This window comes from Ochotona curzoniae, unplaced genomic scaffold (genome assembly GCF_017591425.1).
Source record: "Ochotona curzoniae isolate NIBS_2020 unplaced genomic scaffold, NIBS_Ocur_1.0 scaffold_4505, whole genome shotgun sequence".
Taxonomy (NCBI): domain Eukaryota; kingdom Metazoa; phylum Chordata; class Mammalia; order Lagomorpha; family Ochotonidae; genus Ochotona; species Ochotona curzoniae.
In genome coordinates, this window is record NW_024467118.1 from 23624133 (window position 1) to 23651571 (window position 27439).

At 43.7% G+C, this 27439-nt stretch overlaps 1 protein-coding gene and 1 pseudogene across 4 annotated transcripts in view; one reads left to right on the forward strand and one right to left on the reverse strand.

Moving 5' to 3' along the window:
• Nucleotides 1-302: 302 nt before the first annotated feature.
• Nucleotides 303-27439, reverse strand: part of SMIM14 (small integral membrane protein 14) — a 63387-nt gene continuing 36250 nt past the window's right edge. For all 4 annotated transcript variants that reach the window (XM_040966486.1, XM_040966485.1, XM_040966483.1 and 1 more), the window contains 3 exons: nucleotides 21301-21349; nucleotides 5590-5732; nucleotides 303-3266 (listed from right to left, as the gene is read on the reverse strand). In XM_040966486.1, coding sequence (XP_040822420.1) covers nucleotides 3234-3266; nucleotides 5590-5732; nucleotides 21301-21349 — 225 coding nt within the window. In that variant the 3' untranslated portion in view covers nucleotides 303-3233. The remainder of the gene's footprint in view (nucleotides 3267-5589; nucleotides 5733-21300; nucleotides 21350-27439) is intronic.
• On the forward strand, nucleotides 21421-23380 carry LOC121146728 (annotated as a pseudogene).

The following is a 27439-nucleotide window of genomic DNA, read 5'->3' on the forward strand; positions in this document are numbered from 1 at the left end:
TGTGTTGCTCTATGAAATACAGTAAAATAAACACCAAGAAAAAGAGGCAGAAGAAGAGGAAGAGAAGGAAAAAAAAGAAGAAACATAATTTCAATCTATCTAATATTCTAGAGATTCTCAGAGTCTCTTCTTCCGAATACCAGTCTGTCATATAAACATTTTCCTTACAATTCAGCATCTTCTTATAAATATTATTAGTTTTTGTGAGTGATATTTCACAAAGAATACAGGATGGTAAAATTATTTAGTAAGTAAAAGGTACTTTCTTCTTCCCACAAAAGCCAAACAGAAAACAGCAAGTGTTACTAACATCTTCTATTTATTAATTAATAAAAAGTGCATAGTACAAGCCCTTTACCCCAATCCAAGCGCTCATTAAAAGCTTAACAATAAACCTCGAATGGCACAGACAGGATTTTCGACATCTAAAAACAGCAATTAACATTTCAGTCTATCACATGACCACTTTTGCTTTTGACAAAGGAATCATCAGACATAACAAAAACATAATTTTTCATTTAGAAATATTATAAAAAGACCAAAACCCTCTTATTGCCAACACAATTTAACCCATTAATTGTAAACTGTCTTCATTTTCCTTTCTTTAAACTGCTGCTCTGTGTCTTAAACTTATCTGGTCAAATTTAAGCACGTCGAGTGACAGATTTTTAAGATTCCTTTACAAATGTAGGCTATCAGTAATCCAAAGACACTGTCATCTCACAATGATACCAAAAGTAGCTACGGAATAGCCATGCCAACAGTTGCTCTGGAAAATGGCTACAAGTAACACAATGTGACTTGCTGACAGTCTGATAGTGCTTGGATGGATACATACAATCTTTCACTATACACAGTTCCAATGTTCACCTCTTCCATATGGAAGGAAACAAAAGACCATTATCTTACACAAAAGGATAATAAATGAATATAAAATAAACCCTATTGGCATTTGTGAATTGTTAAAAGAGCAAAACGTGATAAAAATGTCGGGTTTATCTTATTACTATATATATTTGAAAAGTATAGCCATAGTTCAGATGAATGTTTATAAGCCATGTAATTATTTAAGAATGTGCTCAATGAAAAGGCCACATGTAGAAGCTGTAGGCATTACGGATATAAATGACTAGTTAGGTTCACGAGAGTTCTTTAGGTGCAGCACACTGTCCTTTTCAAGAATGCAGAGAAACTTCATTAGCAAAAACAGCAAGACTAAACATTTTATTACTATCTAAATCGATGGTTCATATTGGAAAAGTCTATTATATTTAGATGTAATGTCAATTAAATGCATGTGATAGAAATGAAGAACTATGAATAAAAATCTACATTTTTAGGTCTCTAATACTAGATACTCTGTATCCATGTTTTGTCTAATTCTCCATTGTTTAGCAGTCAGATTCAGTGACTTCTCTGCCAGGAATTGCTTTTCTAATACGTTCAAGAACAGACAGTTAGGACACTTGTGCAAGCCTTTAAAACCCAAGGGGCAAAGGGCAGAAAAACCAAGGCTAGGGGGATTTTGCCCCAACCTTTGACTTAACTATTCCAGCCCTTTCTGTTTTAACTACTTCACCAGCAAAAGAACTGGGAAGACTTCTAGCAGGCCCCAGCAAGGGGAAAAAAATTGTGGTATTCATCTGTCTAGAATTTAACTTACCTGTATCAGGTCACCACTCTATTAGCACAACTCAGAGTTGCTTATATTATCTCCACAAGTAGAGCACAAAGCCAAGATCACAAGGAGGATGCACGTGGTCAGTGTTGGATCACATAATGAAATGGCCAGAGTGTACTAACAATGAGGGGGAAAGTCACATGATTGTTTCAGAGTATTACATACTACAGCGATGGAGAGAGGTTTGCTCAAGTCACCCAGATACTTTCTTGAAGCTAAACTGAGGTTAGGGGGCGTACACGTGAGGAATCCTTACATTAATATTAATGTGTCTTCCAGCCCCTGTAAGTCATCTGAAATCAAGTGCAAGGGAAAGAGTTTCATAGCAACATGGGTCACACAGGTATTTTGAAATGCCACTTGTGTTTGCTTTTCTGTCAAAATGAGCAAGACAATGCAACCTTTTACTTCTCACACACACTGCAAAATTTCACTTCCATTAATGCTCCTTTCTACCCCAGGCCATACCATCATCAAACAGGAATGAGATAAGAGGGGGGAAAAAAAGACCCTTGATTGATCCTCATTGTCCATGTTTTTCCTTGGAATAAAGTAATATTTCATTAAAAATGTTTCTAAATTGGAGGGATAACAGGGCACAAAAATTTTCTTCTGGAAACAAAAGAGACATTCAAATGTTAATAACCTACCAGTCCCCAATACAAATTGAAGGTCATTTCATTTAACATGTGTTAGGACAAAAAGCAGCTTCCTGAGAGGCACTCATTTTAAAAATAAATTATACCATAAATTATTATAGCCAGCAAAGGTAGAAAGAATGACATTTTTTCTCCTTTTGTGACTCCTGTAAGGCTAGTGTACTGTGGCTTCCGAAAGTCACACAATGGACTGTAAGTCACCCACCATATTGATCAATCATGTTTATTTAAAGTTTTCTTAACATTAGACACTTATTTAATGGGGGAGAAAACCAATAAACAACCATTTGACTTCTTTCCTTCTCATACTATAGCCACATATGCGAGTTCTAATGGGTGATATAGATTTTAGCTGTAATTTGTAGAATATTTCAAGAGCTACTACAATCCCAAATACTGGAGAAACCAATCACCCACAAATAAACCAGTAAGTTAAATGGAAATACAGTGTGGTTCTAATTCCTTTTCATACAGCCCCGGATAACGCCAAATAACTTTATAAATACCTATGAAAAATTAAAAACCTATCAAAATCATTTAAAATATTTAAATGCAGATACCTCAAATTTCCTTCAATCAGGCCATAAATCATAAATTATTATCACAGTTACCAACAGAACGAATGGAATGCTTTAAGTTTAGGACAACCAAAAAGCCCCATGTATCTCTTTAATATAATCATTTACTCAAATATACTGTCGATAGGATTGGTGATAATACAGGAAGCAAAAATAAGTTTGCAGGTGAAATTTCAGAAGCTGATGAAAACAATACCATCCCATATTGCTGATGCAAAAGGAAAAACAGTTCTAATGGGGTTAAGAGTACTCTGGTCATCTTGGTTCATCTGGTCGTGCAAGGTGTTAGCTATTTTCACTTCCCGTATCACAAAGTTAATCCACAGGAGGAGCTGGTGGATCTTGTCCCTGGTATTAAAAATAAGTAAGTGATTTAGCAGAATTCTTAAATCCCAGCACAACTGATCTAACATATATGAGCTTCCCAGTCTCCCATCTCGGACACTCTGCTTGTTTGGACTTTGCACCCTCTCACCCCTCATTCTTCCCTGTGGTTTGGAAGACAGGGACTGGCCCAATGGTGACAGGACTCTGTCAGCCACAGGGCTGACTGACAAAGCGAGAAAGGTAGTTCCATCCTGCGTGCTATTGGCTTGAGTGCAGCCGATTCATTCACAGTGAAGCCAAGGACTTTGGTTTGTTACCACAGAATGTCAGCCATGAGGCACAGGGCGGCTCCACTGGCTTCTGGCCCACCCTGCTAGAAAGCTGAGAGCAAAAGCTAACCGGATCTCTGAAAGTTCTGTGGAACTGCCTGTTGTTATTGTTTTTTAATCAAAAAAACCCTAAACTTTTCTTGGAGACTTTAAAAATGACCAAAATAAGACATAATTCACATACATGGAAAGGAATATTAAAAATGACAAACACGCCAATTTGCTCAAGACTAAACCAATGATTTTATGCTGTGCACTCCCTAAGTGCCTGCCTGCCCAGGGCCAGCCTAGGCAGAAGCCAAAAGCAGGGAATTCAATGTAGGTCATTGTGTGTGGGTGGCAGTAACCCAATGACCTGAGCCATCACTGCTGCCTTCCGTAGTAACACATGAGCAGGAAGCTGGGTCAGGAGCAGGAGGCAGTTACTGCACTCAGGTACCTGGTAAGGGATGCAGTTACCTAGCTCATCTGAGTGAGACAGGAGGAATGGAGAGAAGAGTGGGGAGAGGAGGAGAGAAGAGAAGTAAAGGAGAGAGAGTGGGAGAGGGGAAGGGAGAGAAGAATGAGCTCCTATCCATTAGTCATTCGTTTAGTCCACAGATGCCTCAACAGTAGGACCGGAACAAGACTTGAAGCCGGGAACTCAGTGTGGGTCTCCCAAGCCGTAGCAGGAACCCAACAGCTTGCTCTGACTCCCAGAGTGTGCACTAGCAGCAAGGCAGAATTGGAAGCAGAGCCAGGGATTTAACCAGGTTCTCAGATAGGGGATACAGGCATCCCAAGTGGCATTTAAAAAACGTTTCTTCTTGAAAGGCAGAGGGAGGGGGATGAAGCAGGAGAATGAGAAACTGATCTTCCATCTATTGGTTTACTTCCCAAATGGCCACAATGGTTAGGACAGGGCTGGGACAAAGGCAGGAGCCAGGAACTCCATCCTGGCCTCCCAGAGGGGTAGCAAATTTCCAAACACCAGGTCATCTTCTACTGGCTTCCCAGATACACTAGTAGAGAGCTCGATTGGAAGTAGAGCAGCTAGGAATCTGACTCTAACTGGAACATCAACATAGGATGCTGGCATCTTAAGAGGAGGTTTAACCTATTGGTAAACAACAGCATCCTCCAAGTGGCATCCTAAATGCTACAACATTTGCTCTCTTACGTGTTCTTATTTTTTAACATTTATTTGTTTAGATGGATGAGTAAAGATTACACATATTTACAATGTACAACATGCTATTTTGAAATGTGTATACATTGTAGAATGGCTTCATTCAAGTGATTAACATATGCATGGACATTTTTAAAATTTCCAAATCAAATCAAATAGAAAGAAAAAAAAGAAGTCAATAGAACCTCTGTTCCAGTAACAATAGTACAGAAAACTCCCTGTTGGGACACCTATCATACTTTGCATTTAGAAGGTTCTAACAGTAATTGTAATCATGACTGTCAAGATGTATCAGCCGAGGGATTGCTATTACTCCTTTTACCAGCTCAGACGACATATGGTGATACAAAACTGGAAAGTGTGATTGAGAGAAATCACACGGGAAACAGGAGAGAATTTAGACATACAGGCTCTGGGTCTCTACTGTATTTACTAGCTAGGATGGCAGTGGCTGAAATGCTGGACCTGGGGCTAGGAAGGTGTAAGGGGCTGGAAACACAAGGCAAGGCATCCACTGCAAGCTGGCTAGAGCCAGGCAATGCAGGGGAAGTGGTGAGCCACGTTGTGTGGGTTATTAGCTGGATCATTTTGGGTATTTCTCATGTGAGTTAGGATTGGAATTCACTTCAAAATTATTTTTGAGCCACTGGTTTATGTTACTTTCTATGCTCAACTCCACAAAAAATAAATCCATCTAGGGAAACAAGATGTACTAGGGTTCCATAGGAAGAACTTACTCCACAAGCTAGGCAATCCTTTTGTTAACAGTATTTCATCTCAAACTTGCCCTTCCCCAAACACAAACATGCCCGCCCCTCAGGAAGGATTTGTAATGCACAACACTTACATGGTGAGGACTGGTTGGCTTTCCAAGTAAGTTGGATCCTCTCAGATTAGGAGGTCGCAGTAAGAACAGGATGACTGCAATTAGCACCCAGGCCATCAGGATCACCGTGACACTGACGCCATCCTCACCAGCGGGTCCTGGCACTAAGGACAAACACAAAGCCTAGTGGTAACACAGACTGAAACAGGATAGAACACAGCTAAATGCAAAAACCGGCTCTCACGCTTAAAGTGCCAGTCTCAAAAACTGCATTCATAAGAAAAATTGTATTAATAATTTAGAAGTACAATTTTGAAGTAAAGCATCTTTAATTTCCTTTCCTCCACTGAGGACACGTACATAGTCACTGTTGTTCAATAATCATAAACCAAATTCTAATAAATGAAGATTTTCACTAATGTAGTAGTTCTTAATATTTCTGAGGTAACAGAATCCTCTGAGAATCTGATACAAAATAAAGACTTATATATACCATAAACACTCAACAAATGTCAGCTACCCAAGGAAAAGGCAACATCTAGCTTGCATACCGTACAAATTACTGCTTTTATATATATAAAAAAATGTTTAAAAGGCAGAATAGGGCCGGCATGGTGGCACAGTAAGCTAGTCCTTCATATGCAACACTAGCTTCTTTTATGGGCCCGTTTCAGTCCCAGCAGCTCTAGTTCTGATGCAGCTCCCTGCTTGTGGCCTGGAAAAGCAGCAGGGGATGGCCCAAAGCTTAGGGACCCTGCAACCATGTGGGAAGCTCATGGCTCCCAGCTTTAGACCAGCCCAACTCTGGTTGTTGCAGACACATAGGGAGTGAACCAGTGGAGGGAAGCTCTCTCTCAGAAGTAAAATAAATAATTTTTTTTAAGGTAGAATGACAGAGACAGAGGTAGAGAAGGAGATCTTCCATCATCTGCTACACTTTCCAAATTCTTTTAAAATATGCAGGAATTTGGGGTGGGTATTATGGCACAGTGCGTTAAGCAGCTGCTAGGGATAGCCACAGTCCACAGGGCAGTGCTTAGGACCAAGTTCCAGCTCCACTTCCAATCCAGCTTCCCACTAGTGGGCACTCTGGGAGGCAGCAATGATGCTCAAGTACCTGGAGCTGGGAACTCGGTTCAGGTCTTTCAGATGGAGGCAGGAACACAACTGCTGGAGCCAACACTGCTGCCTCCCAGCCTGTGTGCCAGCAGGAGGCTGGAGGCAGGGGCACAGCTAGGGTACAGGCACAGGCACTCAGACGTGGGCCATGGCCGTCTACACTGTTCAGCAAATGCCCACCACTTCTTTTAGCTCTTTTGACAATATTACTTTATGGTAGGTGCTATCATGGCTTTACTTTGGCCATGAGGAAATTGGGAAATATAATGCCAACATCATATAGCTTATTTTTTTTTCCACAATCCACTATTGTTTATTTATTCCATTTCTGCCACGCCTTGGTGACAAGCCGTGTCCACCATAGCCCCACTGTGGGCTGGTCTTTCATGCAGCTGTGGCTGGGAGCTGGCTGCCCCCTGGGGTCTCCTTAGGCTGGGGAACCAGGGGCCCGCGCACTCCTCCACCGGGCCACCTGCCCTCCTGCAGTCGCGGGGTACACAGGTCAGGTCTTCACCCGAGGGGGATGCCTAGGAGCGCGGCCGGCTTCCGCTTGGGCACCGGACTCCCACAGCGTCCCGGGGGCGCAGCGAACGCTCCTGGCCGGGTCGGCGCGGCTGGAGAGCAGGGGACCACTTGTCCATCACCGCCCGCTGCCTTGGCCCGCTGCCTTGGCCGTTGGAAAGCAACATCATATAGCTTATATGTAGCAAAGGTGCAGCTTAAAAAAAACGTAGTCTCATTTCAGAATCTGTGCTCTTAACCTTTGGCTGTATCATAATCTCAGACAATATTGCACAGTGAGACAGTACTCCTAAAGTATTAGTCATGGGGAAGGTAAAAACAGAAGACACAGATTCAAAAAAGATTTATGGTTAGGTAAATTTAGATTACTTAATGAAGTCTAACTCCAAGGCTAATTCTTACATTATTCAATTTGGAGAGTGAATCCCTTATTTTTAATATAATTTTAAGTAAGATTATGAGTCCAACTTCAGATTGCAAGTTTGTATTAATAGACACAGCAATGCTGAAAAAAAAATCCCTTTTCAAGACACCCATGGTGATAGCATGACTCCTCGTTCCCCACCAATGTCTCCTGGCTTGTTTCCTGTCGCAGCCTTTAATTCCTGCGGATCAGAGCCAGAAGAATCTGTTTCAAACACATCTCTGAAGATCAGCCAATCCAGTGACGCACTCTCCACTGCCTACTGCTTCAGCTTGGAGCCATCAGCCTGGCCTTTCCTCCTCTGACTCGGCCCCAAAACGTCAAATCTTATCTCTGACCACTTTTCAGAAAACACATACTCTGTTCTGTTTACCCCCACACTTCTTCCTCCTTCTTCTTCTTCATTTTTTTCTAAATATTTTTCTTGCAAAGTCAAATATACAGAATGAGGGAGGAGAGACAGAGAAAAAGATCTTCTGTCCGATGATTCACTCCCCAAGGGACAACAGCCGGAACTACGCTGATCCGAAGCCTGGAGCCTCTTTTGGGTCTCCCACACGGGTGCAGGGTCCTAAGGCTTTGGTTCATCCTCGACTGCTTTCCCAGGCCACAGGCAGAGGGTTGGATGGGAAGCAGGCCGCCAGGATTAGAACCGGTGCCCATATGGGATCCCGACACGTACAATGCAAGGACTTTAGCCACTAGTCTGCTACACCAGGCCCGACGCCTCTTCCTTCGTTAGCCAATGGTTCCTGGCCTAGCTGTGCAGCAGAAGCGCCTTTGATGTTACGCACATCACACTCTAAGGCCCTGTGCCTCGGACGACTTGAGCAGCTGAAGCACGTAGTCAGGAACCGACAGGATTTTTTGCAAGCTTTCTGAAGGAACCTATTGCAATAGTTCAAAGCTAGTCTGTTGGTAGCCATGCCAGTTACACAACTCTGCTGCCCTGAGGATACTCAGGGTCTCCCCTGCCTGGTATGCTATTGCTACTAAGTTCCACTGATTCATCTATACTGCTCAATTCTGCTAATCACTGCCTTCTCTGGCCTAGTGCATTACTTCTGGAATGAAGAAATGATTTATGTTTTTCCTAATCAGATTGGCAACTTTACAATTTTATTATTTTTTAACATTTAGCTATTTTGAAGGTCAGAGATATATAGAGAGAGTGAAAGACAGATCTTCCAAAAGCTGGTTCATCCTTAAATGATTACAATGACTAGAGCTGGGCCAGGCAGAAGCCAAGAATTTCTTCTGGGTCTCTCACACAGGAGCAGAGGCTTAAGTACTTGCGCTATCCTCCACTGATTTCTAGGCCTGTTAGCAGGGAGCTATATTGGAAGTGAGGCAGCCAAGTGTTGAACTGGTGCCCAAATGTGATGCTGGCATCACAGGTGTGGCTTTATCCACTATGCCACAATGCTGGGTTCCAGATAGTCAACTTTCAAACATTTCAGACCATCACCTAGCTGTCTGATTGCACCACCTCTTAGTTATACAATCTATGTGCCTCCATTGTGTCTTTTTTTTTGGTGGGGGATAAAATTTATTTATTTTTATTGAAAAGTCAGAAACATATAGAGGAAGAGAGACAGAGAGGAAGATCTCCATCTGATGATTCACTCCCCAAATGTTCACAACGGCTGGTGCTGAGCCGATCCAAAGCCAAGAGCCCAGAGCCTCTTCCAGGTCTCCCATGTGGGTGCAGGGTCCCAAAGCTTTGGGCTGTCCTCAACTGTTTTCCCAAGCCACAAGCAGTGAGTTGGATGAGAAGCTGGGCCAACGGGATTAGAACCCTATGGATCCTGGTGCATGCAAGGCAAGGACTTTAGCTACTGAGCTACTGAGCCTGGCCCGCCTCAATTGTTTTTTAACCTATGAAACAGAAATTGTGGTCACCTCATAGAATAGTTGAGAAACAGGAGAGGAAACAAACATTTATCTCACCCACCGTCTCTCCCAATCCCAACCCCCTCCATCCATTGAGGCCCACATGGATCTGAAACCCTCTCACATTTGAAATAAATATTAAAATAAAATTGAAAGAATACTTGGGATAACTGAAATGGTCCATACCTGAAAAGCCAGTCAGCACATGGCCTGGTACACAGGAGTCTTTAATAACCATTACCCATTATCAGTGTTAGGATCAATGAGAACACAGGAAAGACCAGACAAGCAGGCTGTAAGAGGGCCAAGCAGGAGTAGGAAGCAGAGACACAAAAGACAACGGGAGAGAGACGGGCAGCACTGGGGGACTAGGTGGGCTGGTCAAAGGACAAAGGATCCCTTGAAACTTCCCCAAGAACAGCAGATGCAGAAAGTCTCTACTTTTTGGAAGTTAAATGGATGTTGCTTCCCTCATCTCCAACACTTCATAAGATCATTGCTCTTATTTTCCTGCAAGTCAAGGTCCCTCTCAGAAAAAAGAGGAGGAGGAAGAAGTGGGCCTAGCATGGTAGCTCAACAGGCTAATCTTCCATTTTACAGCATTAGTATCCAATATGGACACCAGTTCTAGTCTCAGCTGCTCCACTTTCCATCCAGCTCCCTACCAGTGCTCTAGGAAAGCAGTAGAGGATGGGTCAAGTCCTTGGGCCCCACATGGGAAACCCCAAGGAATGCCCTGGCTTTGGATCAGCTTAGCTCTGGCCTTGCAACCATTTGGGAGTGAACTAGCAGATAGAAGATCTGTGTCTCTGTTGAAGAACCTAGATGTTTTCTGGTTTTGTGATTCTGCCTTAATTGCTTGGCTGGGGGCTATGTGAACCCCAGGCCTGACAGCCTAGTGACACCCATGACACCTGGCAGATACCTGGCAGGTCATGCAGGCAGACCACTCCTCAGGAAGGAGGTACCTGGTGATTGATAAGATTCACCGCCCTATAGCTCATCGATTTGTACTTTTTGAAAGTTGCTTGCTTCAAATCCACCAATAGAAGCCTGCTAAATCATGACTGCATAATTAACAGCCCAAAATGTATAAGAACCTTGTGCTGTTCAACCTGGGGCACTCTGTTTTTCCTTCCCTGCTGTTCCTGCAGCAGCCTGGTCTGCAGCGGCCCCTCCCCCTCCAGCCCTGCTGGGCCTGGGGGCGGGGAGGGGGGCAGTGGAGGTGGCTGGGAGACCTAGGTTAACCTAAATAAACCACCTTGATGCCTTAGCACTGACCTCGGACTTGATGATTTTCTGGGGATTTCAAAATCTGGCACAACGTTGTCTCTCCTTCTCTCAGTAAATCTACCTTTCCAATAAAAATACCAATATATTTTTAAAAAGAAAAACAACACAACAGCTTGGGACCGGCGTCGTACGCAGTGGAGAAGCACCACCTGCGATGTTACCATCCCATAAGAGCACTCGTTTGAGTTCTGCCACTTCACTTCCAATCTACCTGCAGATATGCCTAGAAATGCAGCGAAGAGTCCACACCATGCGCATGGGAGACCCAGGTAGAGTCCCAGGCTCCTGGCTTCAACCTGCCCCAGCCACCCCTGCTGAGGTCATCTGGGGAGTGAACTAGCAGATCAGAGACCCTGTCTCATCCTCTAACTCTTTGACATAAACAAATGAAACTTTTTTTAAAAAAATTAAAAATGTAGAACATGTTGATCACAAGCAATGTTTTTCTATTTATAATAGCTCCATGAAACTAAGACTGGTTCTAGAATATACTATCATGTGGACATAGTGTGGGAGGTTGTTTTCTTCCTTTTTAAAAATTTGCATTTTTTTCACATTTAAAAATAATTCTAGTTTGTTATATTACAGTTCCATAGGCTCTGGGGTTACCCATGCCCCTCCCTAAGGTCCCTCTCTCCCCCCTAGTTTCACAATGGTGTGGTAGTTTATTTAAAAATCTAAATGTCTGCCAAAAGTCCTTAATCGATCAATTTTACACCTATACAATGGGCTACTACAAAGCTATAAAACAAATATGAATGGAATGTCTATGGGAATTTTATTCATTTATTATTTTTTACATCATTTCAACACTTTTTTAAAGAAAGATTTATTTTCATTACAAAGTCAAATATACAGAGAGGAGGAGGAGACAGAGAGGAAGATCTTCCACTCCAGATTCACTCCCCAAGTGAGCGTAATGGCCAGAGCTATGCTGATCCAAAGCCAGGAGCCAGGAATCTCCTCCAAGTCTCCCATGGGTACAGGATTCCAAGGCTCTGGGCCGTCCTCGACTGCCTTCCCAGGCCATAAGCAGGGAGCTGGATGGGAAGTGGGGCTGCCAGGATAAGAACCAGTGTCCATTTAGGCTCCCGGAGCATTCAAGGCGAGGATGTAGCTGCTAGGCCACGCTGCCGGGCCCTCAACACATTTTTTTTTTAAATTTTTTTTTTAAAGATTTATTTTTATTATTTTTTCATTGGAAAGGCGGATATACAGAGAGGAGAGACAGAGTGGAAGATCTTCCGTCCGATGATTCACTCCCCAAGTGAGCGCAACGGGTCGATGCTATGCCGATCCGAAGCCAGGAGCCTCTTCCAGGTCTCCCACGCGGGTGCAGGTTCCCAAAGCTTTGGGCCGTCCTCTGCTGCTTTCCCGGGCCACAGGCAGGAAGCTGGAAGGGAAGCGGGGCTGCCGGGATTAGAGCCGGCGCCCATATGGGATCCCGGGCGTGCTAGGTGAGGACCTTAACCACTGCGCCACCGCGCCGGGCCCCAACACATTTTTTTAATGGCACAATTCCATAGGGTCTGGGATTTCCCTGCCCTCTCCTCAGAAATTGTATTTTAAACAGAAACAACAGGGTAGGTGAAGAACAATGAGTAAAAAGAATGGGAGAAGGAGAGGTATTGTGGTTAAGCAGCTTAGGACAGCCCAAGTCCTTGGGACCCTGTACCTGCATGGGAGACCTGGGAAAAGTCCTGGCTCCTGACTTTGGACTGGCACAATTCCTGTCATTTCAGTCATTTCGGGAGTGAATCAGAAGATGGAGGACCTTTCATTTTGTCTTTCCTGTTGTAATTGCCTTTCCAAAAAAATACATATTAAAAAATTGAGGCCCGGCATGGTAGCCTAGTGGCTAAAGTATTCACCTTACACACACTGGGATCCCAAATGGGCGCCGGTTCATGTCCTGGCAGTCCCACTTCCCATCCAGCTCCCTGCTTGTGGCCTGGGAAAGCAGTTGAGGATGGCCCAAAGCCTTGGGACCCTGCACCCACATGGGAGACCTGGAAGAGACTCTGGGCTTCGGCCGTTGTGGTCACTTGGGGAGTGAATCATCAAATGGAAGATCTTCCTCTCTGTCTCTCCTCCTCTCTGTATATTTGACTTTGCAAGAAAAATAAATCTTTTTTTTTTTTTTTAAAGTGGTCTGAGAAAGTACTAGCTAGTGAATACAAATAGCAGCAGTAGTCTGAAGTCAGTTTTCATTGTGACAATTTGGCTTCTAAATATTAAGCAGTGCAATCACATGGGAGACACAAAATCTGTTCCCTAAATAGAAATCCCCTTGCTTTAAGAAGTACTTTTGGAGTCAGCGCGATAGCATAGTAGTTAAAGTCCTCGCCTTGAGCATACCAGGATCCCATATGGGCGCCAGTTCTAATCCTGGCAGTCCCGCATTCCATCCAGCTCCCTGCTTGTGGCCTGGGAAAGTAGTCGAGGATGGGCCAAAGCTTTGGGATCCTACACCCGCATGGCAGACCTGGAAGAAGCTTCTGGCTCCTGGCTTCAGATTGGCTCAGCTCCAGCCATTGTGGAAGATCTTCCTCTCTGTCTCTCCTCCCCTCTGTATATCTGCCTTTCCAATAAAAATAAATAAATCCTAAAAAAAAAGTTCTTTTTATTGTTGGTCTGAAAAGATATAAAAACATAAAAACATAGAGGGACTTTGTATACCAAAATGCAACATTCTCTACCATAGTCTTTGGTTATAAGCAAGCATATGCAGAATCCACGGCAGAGATATTAGAAATAAGATGTCTAGTGGAATACTGACAGCAAAGCTGTTAACTCTCATGGACACCAGGAAGGTGAGGGAGAAAGGAGGGAAGGCCTCAGGGCAGCGGGAATCCCAATGCATTATTACTATAGTCGTACATAGGTTTCTAGCGGGGGCGGGGGAGTAGAAACGGAATAGCAGTTCCGGGCAAGCCTTTAGCCGAGTTGATAAAAATGTCAATTAAAATGCTGGCATTCCATTATTAGAATTTCTGTGTTCTAGCCCAAAGACTGGAGCATACTATGCTGCCTCCTCAGCACATCAGCAGGAACCTAGCTCAGAGGCAGGGGAGCCAGGTCTCAAACCTGGCTCTCTCGTGGTATGTGGGCATTCCAAGTGCCTATACCTCAAAGACGCAGGATTAGACAGAGACCCTTCACTTGCATCCACACTCCAAATGCCTGCTAAAACTGGGAGCCAAGAACTCAATCCAGGCCTCCTTCAGGGGTGGCAGGGACTATCCGCTGCCTGAGGGTGTGCATTTGCAAGAAGCAGGAACTAGAAGTAGATCCAGGGCTCAACCCAGGGCATGCTGGTATGGGATATGGGTACCTCAAGAGGTACCTCAATAGCTGACCCACAACGTCCATCCCACAGATGAAACTCCAGACAGGGAGGTCTCTGTGAGCAGGTGATACTGGAGTACAGATGCAAAGAAAGCACAGTGCTGTGAGGCCATCTGAAAGGACACTCCAGTAGAGGGAACAGGAAGCAGGCCCTGGGGCAGGAGGAGCGATGACTGCTCAGGGCAACAGAGCTGGAGTGCTGTGAACAGGGAGTGAAGGGTGGGATGAGGTATTTAAAAAACTAAATCATATGAGTAACAAGAGCCAGATCACGTAGGCCTTCCAGGACAGAAGGGTCTTGGCTTCTGTTGAGCATTAAACAGAAAACCTCTGAAGTGTTTTGCAGAAATGAGGCAGTAAATGACTCTAATTTTGAAATTCGTGTATATGTGGAGTCTTCAAAACATTCATGGGAAAACTGATTAAAAACTACATCTGGGAGCCAGCATTGGGGTGTAGCCAGAAATACTACTGCCCAACAACACAGGCATCCCACGAGAGCATGAGTTTCAGTCCTGGTTGTTCTCTTCTGGTTCAGCCCTCTGCTCATGGGTTGGGAAAATCGGCTAAAGATCCAAGTACTTGGTCCCCTAGCACCCATGTGGGAGACTTGGATGAAGTACCTGGCTCCAGTTTAGCCTAGCCATCTAGAGTGAACCAGCACATGGATTATGTATATGTATATATGTGTGTGTGTGTGTACCTTTTTCCCTGTAACTTTTCAAATAAATAAAATTAATCTTTAAAATAAATTAAAAAAAAATATGTGATTTTTTTTTCCTTACAGAAATAATTTTAATGTGGGCCTGGCAGCGAGGCCTAGCGGCTAAAGTCCTTGCCTTGAACATGCCAGGATCCCATATGGGCGCCGGTTCTAATCCTGGCAGCTCCACTTCCCATCTAGCTCCCTGCTTATGCCCTGGGAAAGCAGTTGAGGGCGGCTCAAAGCTTTGGGACCCTGCACCCACGTGGGAGACCTGGAGGAGGCTCCTGGCTCCTGGTTTTGGATCGGCACAGCACCGGCCGTTGCGTTCACTTGGGGAGTGAATCATCTTCCTCTCTGTCTCTCCTCCTCTCTGTATTAACTTTCCAATAAATAAATAAATCTTTAAAAAAAAGAATTTTAACTTTTAATTCCATTTTCCCATGAATTTTCTGCAGTGTCCTTGCATGCTGGAGGCAGTGACTGCCATCAGGCGGCTGCAGAGTGTCGGGAAAGGAGGGGTCGGTGAGGAATCTGGGAAGTAGGGAACCACCCTTAACTATTACAGCAAAGAACACAAGAGGGGTTGACTGGGGGGACACTCACAGAGCACAAATAGGAGATGCTGAATTTGAAACATCTGTAAGACACACTGGTGGAGATTCCAGAAGACAGTCATCAGTAGACACATAGTGAGCCATGAGACCAGATGAGATCACCAAGGGAAGTCATGGAGAAAGGGAAGAGGTCCAGGAGTTGAGTTCTGGAACATTCCAAGGTTAAGAGGTGAGAGGGACAGAGCAGGCACCAGAAAGAGGATAGAAAATATTTGAGTGCCTGGAACTGGGACAAGGAAGCCAAAGTAAGAGCTAAATTCATATTTGAGAAGTATTCATGAAATTAAATTATTAAAGGTTACAAATAAATTCTTAAGATTCTCACTTTATGAAGAAGCAGAAGCTAAAAGTATTAGAAATGTAAACAGCAGAGAAACACAAAGAGCTCCCAACTACTAACTCACTGCCTGATGCCTGCAATGGCTGGGGCTGGGCCAGACCAAAGCTGGAAGCTCAGAATACATTCCAGCTTCCCCACTTCCCCACATGAATGGCAAGAATCGGACCACCACTGTCTCCCACTGCACTGGCAGGAAGCTAGAGTCAGGAGCAGGAGCTGGAGGCTGCGCTTGTGGTGCAAGAGGTTAAGCTGCTACCTGCAATGCTAGCTAGCATCAACACACAGGAGCACTACTCTGAGTAATCCGCCCCCCCCCCCATTTTTTAAAAAGATCTATTTATTTTTATTGGAAAGGCAGATTTAGAGAGAAAGATTTTCCATTTACTGGTTCACTCATCAAGTGGCTGTAAAAGCTGGAACTGAGCCTGGAGCGTCCTGCCGGTCTCCCATGTGGGTGCAGGGTCCCAAGGCTTTGGGCTATACTCTACTGTCTTCTCAGGCCACAAGCAGGGAGCTTGCGGGAAGTGGAGCAGCCAGGACATGAAATGGTGCCCACATAGCATCCTGGTGCTTGAAGCAGAGGATTAGCCAATTGAGCCATTGCACCAAGCCCACTAGTCTGGGTTCTTCTGCTCTGCTACCAATCCATTTCCCTAATGTGTTTGGAAAAGCAATGCATGACGGCCTAAATACTTAGGTCTCTGCCACATGTAGTCTCATGTGGGAGACTACAACGCAGTTCCTGGCCCCTGGCTTTGGCCTGGCTCAGATCAGATTGCTGAAGTCACTTGCGAACTAAGCCAGGGGCTAGCAGACATTTCTCTCTCTTTCCGTTCTTTTTTCTCTGTTGTTTTGCCTTTTGAGTTAGAATGAACTAGAGGCAGGAATCAAACCCAAGTACTGGATTATGGGATGCAGACAATCCCAACCAGGAGTTTAAACATTATGCCAAACTGCTACCGCAAAGTTTACCCTTAGGAGAAGTGACTGACAGCTGGCATAGGAATCACAGACACCACACACGTAAGCAGCAATGCCTGTCCAAATGAGAACAGCAAGTAACATAAAAATGGCAGGGAATCAGCAGACAGAATAACCACCAGGTGCCTTCAGCAATCATTCAAATAGAACAAAAATAAGATTTTAATAATAAAAACCAGATTCATTGCCAAGTGCAAAAGCCCAAGTAGATTGTATAAATAAGAACACACATATTTCTCCATTTATTGTTTGGTCTGTGTTTTTAACAACTTTAAAACTAACAGTTGGTTCTATGATTAAATAAACAAATGATCCTTTTCATAGGACAAGCATTAAACAGAATTTGAAAACAACAAACCATTCAAAATAGAAGCATAGGGATTAAAAAGGCAGAAAAAGAACAAAAGGAGACAGTTTAAAAATGCAAACCACTACTGGAGAGTAGAACATGTATTTATTCAAGGCTTATTTCAGTTATTGTGAAGCCTCATATTCCTACAATCCTAAACCACACATTACTTAATTTTTTAAAATAACCTATTAATAAAACTGAATTGTAATATATTGATCTGACATGAAGGGAGCTACACACAGGAGAATATACAGAAAAGTATTCCTAGAGAAAACAGAGCTTAAGCCAATTCAAACAGGGGTGCTCAGAAGGGATTTCCATCACCAATAGCTAAAGGGATTGGGCAGGAAAAACTAGCTGCCAACATGACTCAGCAGACGGCCACGCTGGCGTTCAGTCTTTCTCCTCCAAGGGAGGAAGTGGCATTTCACCCACAGCAGGAGGAGTGTATCTGATTTACAGGTGAGGCTGGCACAGTCACAGATACCACACATGCAATCAGCACTGCATCAAGAGCTGAATATAGGATCATTTTCAACAGTTTTACCTGCCACGGCGCATACTTGAGCTACACCGTGTGGACTGATGGAAGCCCGGGGGAAGCAACAGAGGGCAACACGGAGTGCAGGAGCCAGCAGGTGCCGTCCCGCTGCGTGTGTACACTGCTGCTGCTTCCCTTCTGCAGACACGGGTGGCACTTACCCAGCAGCATCTGCAGTCTGACAAAATTGCTGCTCTGGGCTAGGCCTTATCCTAGCTCCTACTATCTCTAAGTTGTGATACTTGCAAAATGTAATGACACACAAAGTTTATAAAATAAAATAATCATAGATAATGTGATAAGCCCCTTCACAATGCTACATTACTGTGGCTTGGCTTTAATTTCATATACACACTAAAGCAGACCTTAGCTTCAAGATGTCAAATATAAGCGATGAGTCTATTCATAAACAGACTGGGATAGTTTCTTTTTAGCTATTTTTTTATTTCTTTTTTTTTTTTTAATAATCTTACTTAGTTGATTAGGGTACAAAGAATCAAGGGTTACAGGATGAAAGTGGATAATACCATTGTTTCCACACTAATATTATCATTTTTTCCCCTGTGCCTGGGGTCAGGGAAGAAACAAAGGGAAAAGCCCCACCCATCCCAGATCTCAACTGGGGAATAGTTTCTAACTCACTCTTACAGAACTAATCCAGAACCCGGACCTCACCCTTTCCTACAAAGGACCTAGTCACTTTCCATTAGGCCGCACCTCTTACACACCCACCTATCAGTGCGGGGTTAGACTGGGGAAGGACCAAGCTTCCAGCACCTGAACTGTGAGAGGACAAACCATCTGTAGCACAAGTTGGAAACCTCCTTTCTTTGTCCTTTTTTCCAAAATTCACAGCTCTTTGTTGAAGATATATGAGCCAGTTTGAAGCCACCACTCTGCATTACTTTTTGAGGTTTCCCCCATGTTGCATGCACTCCATATGTTAATAACTTGCTTAGTTTTTCCTCTCATTAATCTGTGCTTTTTTTTTAAAGATTTTAATTTATTTTTATTGCAAAGTCAGATATACAGAGAGAGAGACAGAGAAGAAGATCTTCCATCCATCTGATAATTCACTCCCCAAGCGGCCACAACAGCTGGAGCTGCGCTGATCTAAAGCCAAGAGCTTCTTCCAGGTCTCCCATGTGGATGCAGGCCTTGGGCCGTCCTTGACTACTTTCCCAGGCCACAAGCAGGGAGCTGGATGTAAAGTGGGGCCGCTGGGATTAGAACTGGCACCTATATGGGATCCCGGCGCATTCAAGGCAAGGACTTTAGCCGCTAGGCTATTGCGCCGGGTTCAATCTGTGCTTTGTAAAAGGTGTTCCAGCTAAGAGGTATGATAGGCTAGGAAAAAAAACATTTTACCTCCTGAACATCTGAATTCAAAGGATTTTTGCTCAAATATTGTCTGTAATATGAAAAAAACCAATATGAAATTAAAAAAATGAATTATTTAAACTTTGGTATATCCAGTATGCTTGGTTGTATGCCAGAAAATTTTGTTTTCCTTTTTAAAATTTTTTTCCCAAGGATTTATTTATTTTCCTTGAAAGCGTTACAAAGAAAAGGAAGGAGACATAGAGAGATCTCTCTGTTGGTTCCTTCTCCAAATGGTTGCAACGGCCAGAGCAGGGCCAACTGAAGCCAGGAGCTTCTTCTGGGTCTCACAAATGCTTCAGAGGGCCAAGGCTTTGGGCCATCCTCTGCTGCTTTCCCAGGCTACAAGCAGGGAGCTGGATTGGAAGTGGAGCGGCCAGGACTTGAAGCGGTGTTGCCAGTGCCACAGGCAGAGGATGAGCCAGCAATGCCACTCTGCCAGTCTCCGTGAACAAATAGTTTTAAGATATGTATTAATATATTTATAATACAGTGGTAGAAAACAACAGCTATAGCATTTCTACACTGCTAGCCCTCTTCATCTTGTCATAGACTTTCCTTCTCACGATCTCATAGCACAAGATTGGCTTTACCTGCTGGCTGATGAGTCCCTTTCAGTATTCTTCAGGCTACTTTAGAGTGTTCTAAATGGTCCCAACAAGGTTTACTGTGCAGGTTCCCTCTTGGTCTCATCTGTCCTCTTACCATCGCCACATGGAGCAGCTCGCCAGCCCTGCCCACACCCTCACGGATATGAGCAGGGAACCTCCCAGGCACCCAAGGCTTCCAAAGGCTTCTCTGGCCCTCACGCACAAGTTCCCAGGCCAGCCAATCAGACACTAGGGAATGGGTAAGCGAACTGTTTTGGTTGCCTTCATGTTCTACTTCTGCTAGCTCCAAATGCCCTGTCAAATGCTATTCACCAAGCAAAAGCCCTGGAAGGAATATACAAAGCTGCCAACAGCATTTACCTTTTTAACATTCTGGATTTTCTTCCTCTACTTTTTGACTTCCATCTATGATTTTATAATTTTATTCAATGTAATAAAGGTTTAGTCTTAAGAAGGAAAAAATTATTTTTCAAGTTAAAAACTGAAAATTTAGTTTGTGGCCAGAGTTGTGATATGGCAGGTAAAGCTGCAGCTTGTAATACAGGCAATTCATACGGATGCTGGCTTGAGTTCCGGCTGCTCAACTTCCAATCCAGCTCCATGGTAATGGCCTGGGAAAAGTAGCAGAGGACAGACCAAGTATGTGGGCTGTTATACCTATATGGCGGACCTGCAAGAAGCTCCTGCTTTCGGACTGGATCAGCTCCAGCTATGGCAGCCACTTGAGGAGTGAACCAATGAATTAAAGATATTTCTTCCTCTGTAAACTGTCTTCCAAATAAACACATGCATATGGAGCTGGCACAGTGGCTCAACAGGGTAAATCTCCTTTTACAGTCCTGGCATTCCACATGGGTACCAGTTCATGGCCTGGCTACTCCACTTCCCATCCAGATCCCTGCCAGAGGCCTGTGAAAGCAACAGAGTTGCCTGAGTCCTTGGGCCTCTGAACCCACATTGGAGACCTGGAGAAGGATCCTGGCTCCAGGCTTCAGATGGAATCAGCTCAGTTCTGACTGTTGTGGCCATTTGAAGCACGAGCCATCAGAAGGAAGATTGATCTCTCTCTCCCCGTCTCTCCCTTTTCTCTTTAACCCTGACTTTCAAAGAAAAAAATACACAAAACTTTAAAACATATATGTAAGTTGGGCCAAGTGTGGTAGCCTAGGGGCTAAAGTCCTTGCCGGGATCCCATATGGGCGTTGGTTTAGTCCCAGAGACCTTGCTTCCCAAGCAGCCCCCTTGCCTGTGGCCTGGGAAAGCAGTTGAAGACAGCCCAAAGCCTTGGGAGACCTGGAGGAAGTTACTGGCTCCTGGCTTTGGAATACAGGCAATTCATACGGCTCTGGCTGTTGCGCTCACTTGGGGAGTGAATCATTGGACGGAAGATCTTTTTCTCTGTCTCTCCTCCTCTCTATATCTGACTTTGTGAATAAACACACATAAATTTTTTTAAAAACACACACACATACATATATATAAATTGCAAATAACCACTGAAAACCATCTCAATGAGCAAGCTGTCAGCATCATTTCGGACAGAGAGATACAGTGCCATGGCCTCTATTCTGCCCCCGTGTCAGCTGTTGCTGTCCCAGCAGTACTTACATTCCTGGAGACACTCGGTATCTGTGCAGTAGGACTGAGACTGCCGCAGCTGTAATGAGGAAGAAAGTACAGTTAGCTGGGAGACACAACTGGAGGACGACAACCATAACAACAAAGGCCATGTTTTGTTTTTTAATGGATGCTATCAGAGTATGCATCATACCTTCAAGATTAACTACAAACACAAGACACTTGAGTGGCTATTCAGCTGAGGGAGATTTTTTTTTTTCCTACACCACGTATTTTTCAAATCCACTGGTGAGTGACACATCTATTTAAATAAGATTTTTAAAACAATCACTGGTGACAGAAATTCCTGTAGCCATATGTAATTAGACTTCCCATGGAAAAGTGCTAAATTGCAGAGAATTAATGAGATTATTCTTCTCATGAAAAACTGGAAGTAGATAAAGAAAACAGATTCTGCCTCTGAAAGGGAGGAAGAGCTCCTCAACTTAAAATATGCATAAAGAAATGGTGGTTATAGATACCAGGAACCAACAAATTCATCACGAGGGGATAAGGGAGTAACAAAGTAGAGAAAATCCCAGCAGAGGTAGAAACTCAGAGGTTTCAATGTCTTTATTTTTATAAAATTTTATTTTAGAATCTGGTGATTATCTTTTTTAAAGGATTTATTTATTTTTATCGGAGAGGCAGATTTACAGCGAGAAGGAGAGATAGAGAGATCTTCCATCTTTAGGTTCACTCTCCAAATTGGCACAATGGCTGGAGCTGAGCTGAGCTGAAGCCAAGATCCCGGACCCTCCCCTAGGTGTCCTATGTGGGTGCAAGGTCCCAAGGACTTAAGCCTTTATCCACTGCTTTCTCAGACCATAAGCAAGAAGCAGAATGGGAAGTGGAGCAGCCGGGACACAGACTGGAACCCATATGGGATGCCAGCATTCACAGGCAGAGGAGTAGCCAGTTAAGCCATCACGCCAGCCTCAGATGAGCCTTTGTTTAAAAATGTATTTGTTTACGAGCCAGCACATTGGCTCAGCTAGTTAATCCTCTCCCCTTCAAGTACTGGCATCACATATAGGCACTGTTTTGTGTCTTGGCTGCTCCACTTTCCATTCAGCTCACTGCTTTTGGCCTGGGAAAACCCTGCATCCACGTGGGAGACCCAGGAAAATCTTCTGACTCTTGGCTTTGTTTTGGGCCAACCCTGGCTGTTGTGGCCATTTGGGAGTGAACGAGAAGACAGATCTTTCTCTGTGTCTCTCCTCTCTGTAAATCTGCAGAGTGATAGACAGCCACAGGGAGAAACAGAGAGCACGACCACCTGAGATTCACTCCCTAAATGTCTGCAACAGCCAGCAAAATCAGGAGTCAGGTTTCCCCATGGGCAGCAGGGACTCAGAGTGCTTGAGCCATCATCTGCTGCTTTCCCAGGCACTTTAACAAGTTGGATTGGTACTAGAGTAGCCAGGACTTGAACCAGTGCTCTGAAATGGGATGTGAGCATTCCGAACAACAGCTTAACCAATGGCATCATAAATTTAAAAGAAAATTTGTTTTTAAAGATTTATTTGTTTTAGGATTTGCACTGCTGGCGTGGGATCCTGCTGGTGGCCTGTGTCCCAGGGGTTGGGGGTTGGCGGCTGGAGGCTGAGGTCTGCAGGCTGCAGCGGGGTTTCGCTCAGAGGCAAGGGACGCCCCTAAGAGCTAGCCCGGGAGTTTGGTGGGCAATGGCAACCCCTCCAAGCAGCGTGAACCGTGTTTTGTGTTTCCACAGACCACTGGTTTTGTGGGCTTCGCTGTTTGCAACAATCTGCACGAGAGGCTAAGAATATTGTATGCAAAGAGTCTGGATGTTTTTCACAGATGCCTAAAACTGCAGCATACAAAAAATATATGCAGCAGATTATAAATGAGAAGCTGAATATGGTGAAAATGGAATCAGATGTTAAAAAATTAGAAGATAAACTTCAGGGTGGTGAAATAGAAGAGGTGATTCTTCAAGTTGAAAATGAACTAAGTCTGGCAAGAAAAATGATGCAGTGGAAACCATGGGAGCCATTAGTGGAAGGACCTCCTGCCAGCCAGTGGAAATGGCCGATATAAATAGGCTGATGGGAAATGCATGTAATTAAATGTGCTATTATTTTAAAATGTTTCCTTACTGTTGACATTTTGTAGATATGTACAAATGTAGAAAACTGATACAAGATGTATGTAGGAGACTTGGTAAAATTAGTTATCATGGTGATAGAGTCGTGTGGCTCAGTTTTTGATTTGTAAAGTATCACCCTGATTATTTCAAATATAGTATTTCTTTGACCAAAAAAGGTTGTGGGGAGATTTGAAAGTTAACTTGAAAAATTCCAGTGAGTCTGCAGAACGGGAGCCATAATCCTAATGCCAAGTATCTTCAACGCATAATAATTCTTATTATTACCCAGAAGAGTTTAAGAAGGAAATGTACTTAGCTATTATTGTCTAAACAAATTTCCAGATCTTTTGTTAGAAGGAAACAATAAAAATGAATATGTTTAGTTGTGAGAAAAAAAGCAAAAACAGTTGGCAATAAAATTTTATGTCGTAAACCTGAAAAAAAAAAAGATTTATCTGTTTTATTTTCAAAGCTAGATTTACAGAGAGAAGGTCTTTTCTCAGCTGGTTCACCTCCTTTCCACTTCCCCAAGTGGCTGCAGTGGCCAGAGCTAAGCTGATCTGAAACTGGGGGGCAGGAACTTCAGCCAGGTCTCCCACACAGGTGCAGGGACCTGAGGACTTGGGTCATCTGCTGCTGCTTTCCCAGGTGTTGCCTTTGCAGGCCGTAAGCAGGGAGCTGGATCACAAGCGGAGCAACCAGGACATGAACCTGCAACTACACAGGATGCTGGCACCACACGGTGGAGGATTAGCCCATTGACCATGGTATGAATCCCTAAAAGAAAATTTATAGAGAAAAGGCCTGTAACTAGCACAGCTGGTAAAGCCGTAGCTTGCAACACCATAAAGGTTTCCATTTGTGTCCTGGCTGTTTTCACTTCTGACCCAGCTACCTGTTAACATGCCTGGGAAAACAGCAAAGAAAACCCCACGTGCTTGTGTCCCTGCGTGGGAGCCCAGGATGAACCTCCTGAATTCAGCCATATCTAGTCCTGGCTGTTGCAGCCATTTGAGGGAGGGAGGCAGCAGATGCAGGATCAAACTCTCTCTCCCTCTCTATCTCTCTCTCTGTCTTTCAAATAAATAAATGTTTAAACAAAGGAGAGGGAGAAAAAAAAAACAGGCTGTGTGTAACACAGGATGTTCTCTTATGAATGACACATACTACATATTTTCTGGTGCTTTTCACAACCTTTAAAAATTGAAAATCTCATACATTTGCAAATAAGGAAAATGAGCACACAACTTCTGAAATCTGTTTCGTTATTAACTACATTGCCTAGCTCCACTAAAGCCAAGCTGGTTCCTGAGGCTCTTGGGGCAGCACTGTCACACAGAGCACTAGGGCAGATCTGGCCAGACACGGTGCCACAGGACTGACCTAGATTTCAAGTGTATCCTGCAACGGTCTAGACTTTAGAGGCCTTGCACAGACAGGTTCTCTAACCCAAGTTTTAGCTTCCTTGCTGGCTAAAATGGGGGTAGTGTTACGATCTAAGCATTCATTCCCTTGGCTGGCATTTGGATACAAGGCAGGGCCAGGGCAGGGCTCTTCTCAGTGTACAAGTCAGTAAGGACATGTGACTTGTGAAAAACACCCAAGACATATTAGCTATTGGGACTGCGACATGAAAACTGTCACCTCATTGAGAATGATTGGGATTTGTATCTCAATAAATCATTTTGGAAATTATTCTCTAAGATGCTCAATTTCAGTCTGGTAGGAATACACCACTCAAAGCAGTCCTACTTGAATGAGAAAGCAGATCTTAAATAGTGCATAAGCTGCTGTATATATTAACTCTTTTTAAATAGGAAAGGCACCAATACTAGATTATACATTTTAAAGATATCAGAAAAAAAACACTATTAAGACACTGTGGTCATAAAATAGACCCAGCAAGCCTCTTACTCTGCAAATATATTTCGCTTACATTATATATATGTTTTACAATAAGTAATATATATACAACAAGAATTATGAAATACAACGCTGTAAGATAAATACACGCTGTAAGATAAATCCCTCATTCTCTCCATTTGCCAGCTCCCTTCTCCTAAGCAATGTCCTTACATTTCACAAACATGGTAACGGGGTACTTCAAGAAGTTTGTGGAAAATGGACTTAAGAGACAGTGTATATCTTGTACAAACTTTCTCAAGATCTTGTGTTGTGTGCATATGTACAATGAGGGGTTTTCAATAATTTATGAAAAAAGAATATTAATAAAAACTTATATTTTTTGCACAATAAATCATCATTTGTGCTATTTTCCATACACTTTGAATATACCCTTGTATGTGCACACGTCTGTGTCCCAATTACATCCCCAACTCCATGCAGCATCACAGAGGGTATAAAACAAAAAGACAGCTATTGGATAAAAAGGCTCTTGGATCGGGCAAGAATCACTTAACCACCTAAATAGCAAACAAAGAGTAAAAGTAATCTTCCCACTTGATTTCCACGTTTAATCTTCAGCAACAATACAGTATATTCTGAAATCAGTAGTCGAGACCTAAATGATCAACAGATTCATCAGTTCTCTGTTCAAAAGCGCTGCCCTTGACTTGAGGTCTGACTTGCTGCAGCTCAGTGATGTCTATAAATGACTAGTTCTCTGTACGAAATACCCCAGGGTTTCCCTATCCACTCACACTACTCCTCCATAGAGTCCCGTCCCCAGCTGGGCCAGCCTCCCTTCTCACGCCTGGCAGCCTTGGCCCCTGCCCAGAGTGGATCTCGTGGGTCCTCACTGTGACTACTTCCTCCTCCTTCTCATGAACAAGCCTGGGCTCTAACCAGTTTGTAGTCTATGCTACGAGTCACTCAACTACAAACTGCAGGCTTTTTTTTTTTTTAACCCGAGACAGAGAAAGAGCTCTCACCCATTGGCTATTTCCTGAATGCCTGTCATGGTCCATGGGCAGCATTGAAGTTGGTTCAGGAAGCTCAACTCAGGAGCCAAGCAAAGCACTGAGTCTAGCTAGTTTGATATGGGATGCGGGCGTTTCCACAAATGCCTTCACCATTAGACCACTAGCTGTCACCTCCCAACTGCTATGACTAACTCTGCTTCAGTCTTCATTTAAATGATGCTGGGTCCAAAAAAATTGGGGGCCCAGCGCAGTGGCCTAGCAGCTAAAGTCCTCGCCTTGAACACGCCCGGGATCCTATATGGGTGCCGGTTCTAATCCCAGCAGCCCCACTTCCCATCCAGCTCCCTTGGAAAGCAGTCAAGGACAGCCCAAAGCTTTGGGACACTGCACCCACTTGGGAGACCTGGAGGAAGTTCCTGGCTCCTGGCTTCAGATTAGCACAGTACTGGCTGTTGCAGTCACTTGGGGAGTGAATTAATGGACGGGAGTGAATTAATCATCCTCTCTGTCTCTCCTCTCTCTGTATATCTGACTTTGCAATAAAAATAAATCTTTTTTTTTTAAAATCACAAATCCAAAGAATGAATTCATGAACTTGTCAGGTCTAACTAGCTAGCTTTATCTATATGTGAAACATTTTCTTTGCTTTAATATAAGAAATCAAGTCTCAGATAGGAAGGAGTCATTTTCATATTAAACATGGCTGCCTATTTGTATGAACAAAAATACTGAAACTGATCACTATTTTTGGGGGGGTAAGAAAAATATATATAAAATGCCTGAGGCTAGGGTCCTAGGTGAGGGGGCATCCCACTGTTGGTCTTTGGCTGGCCAAGGGCATGGCATGGAGTCCTAGGAAGCCATACCTGTGTTGCACCACCATGCTAGGCCAGAGGCCTAAAGCGTCCTGGTCAGGCCACATCCATATAATTTTACAAATGGGATAACTGTATGTCATTTTACTGTCTCCTTGCCACTCAATAATCAATAATGAATATGTGCAAAAATAGCTCTCCATAATGTTTAATACAATATTCCATTTAATTCTACCATCCAAATTTAGAAATGAGAAATGCTAATAGTGGTTGACCCTAAAAATACATCCTTATACACATGATGAGTCTTACAGGGCAGAAGA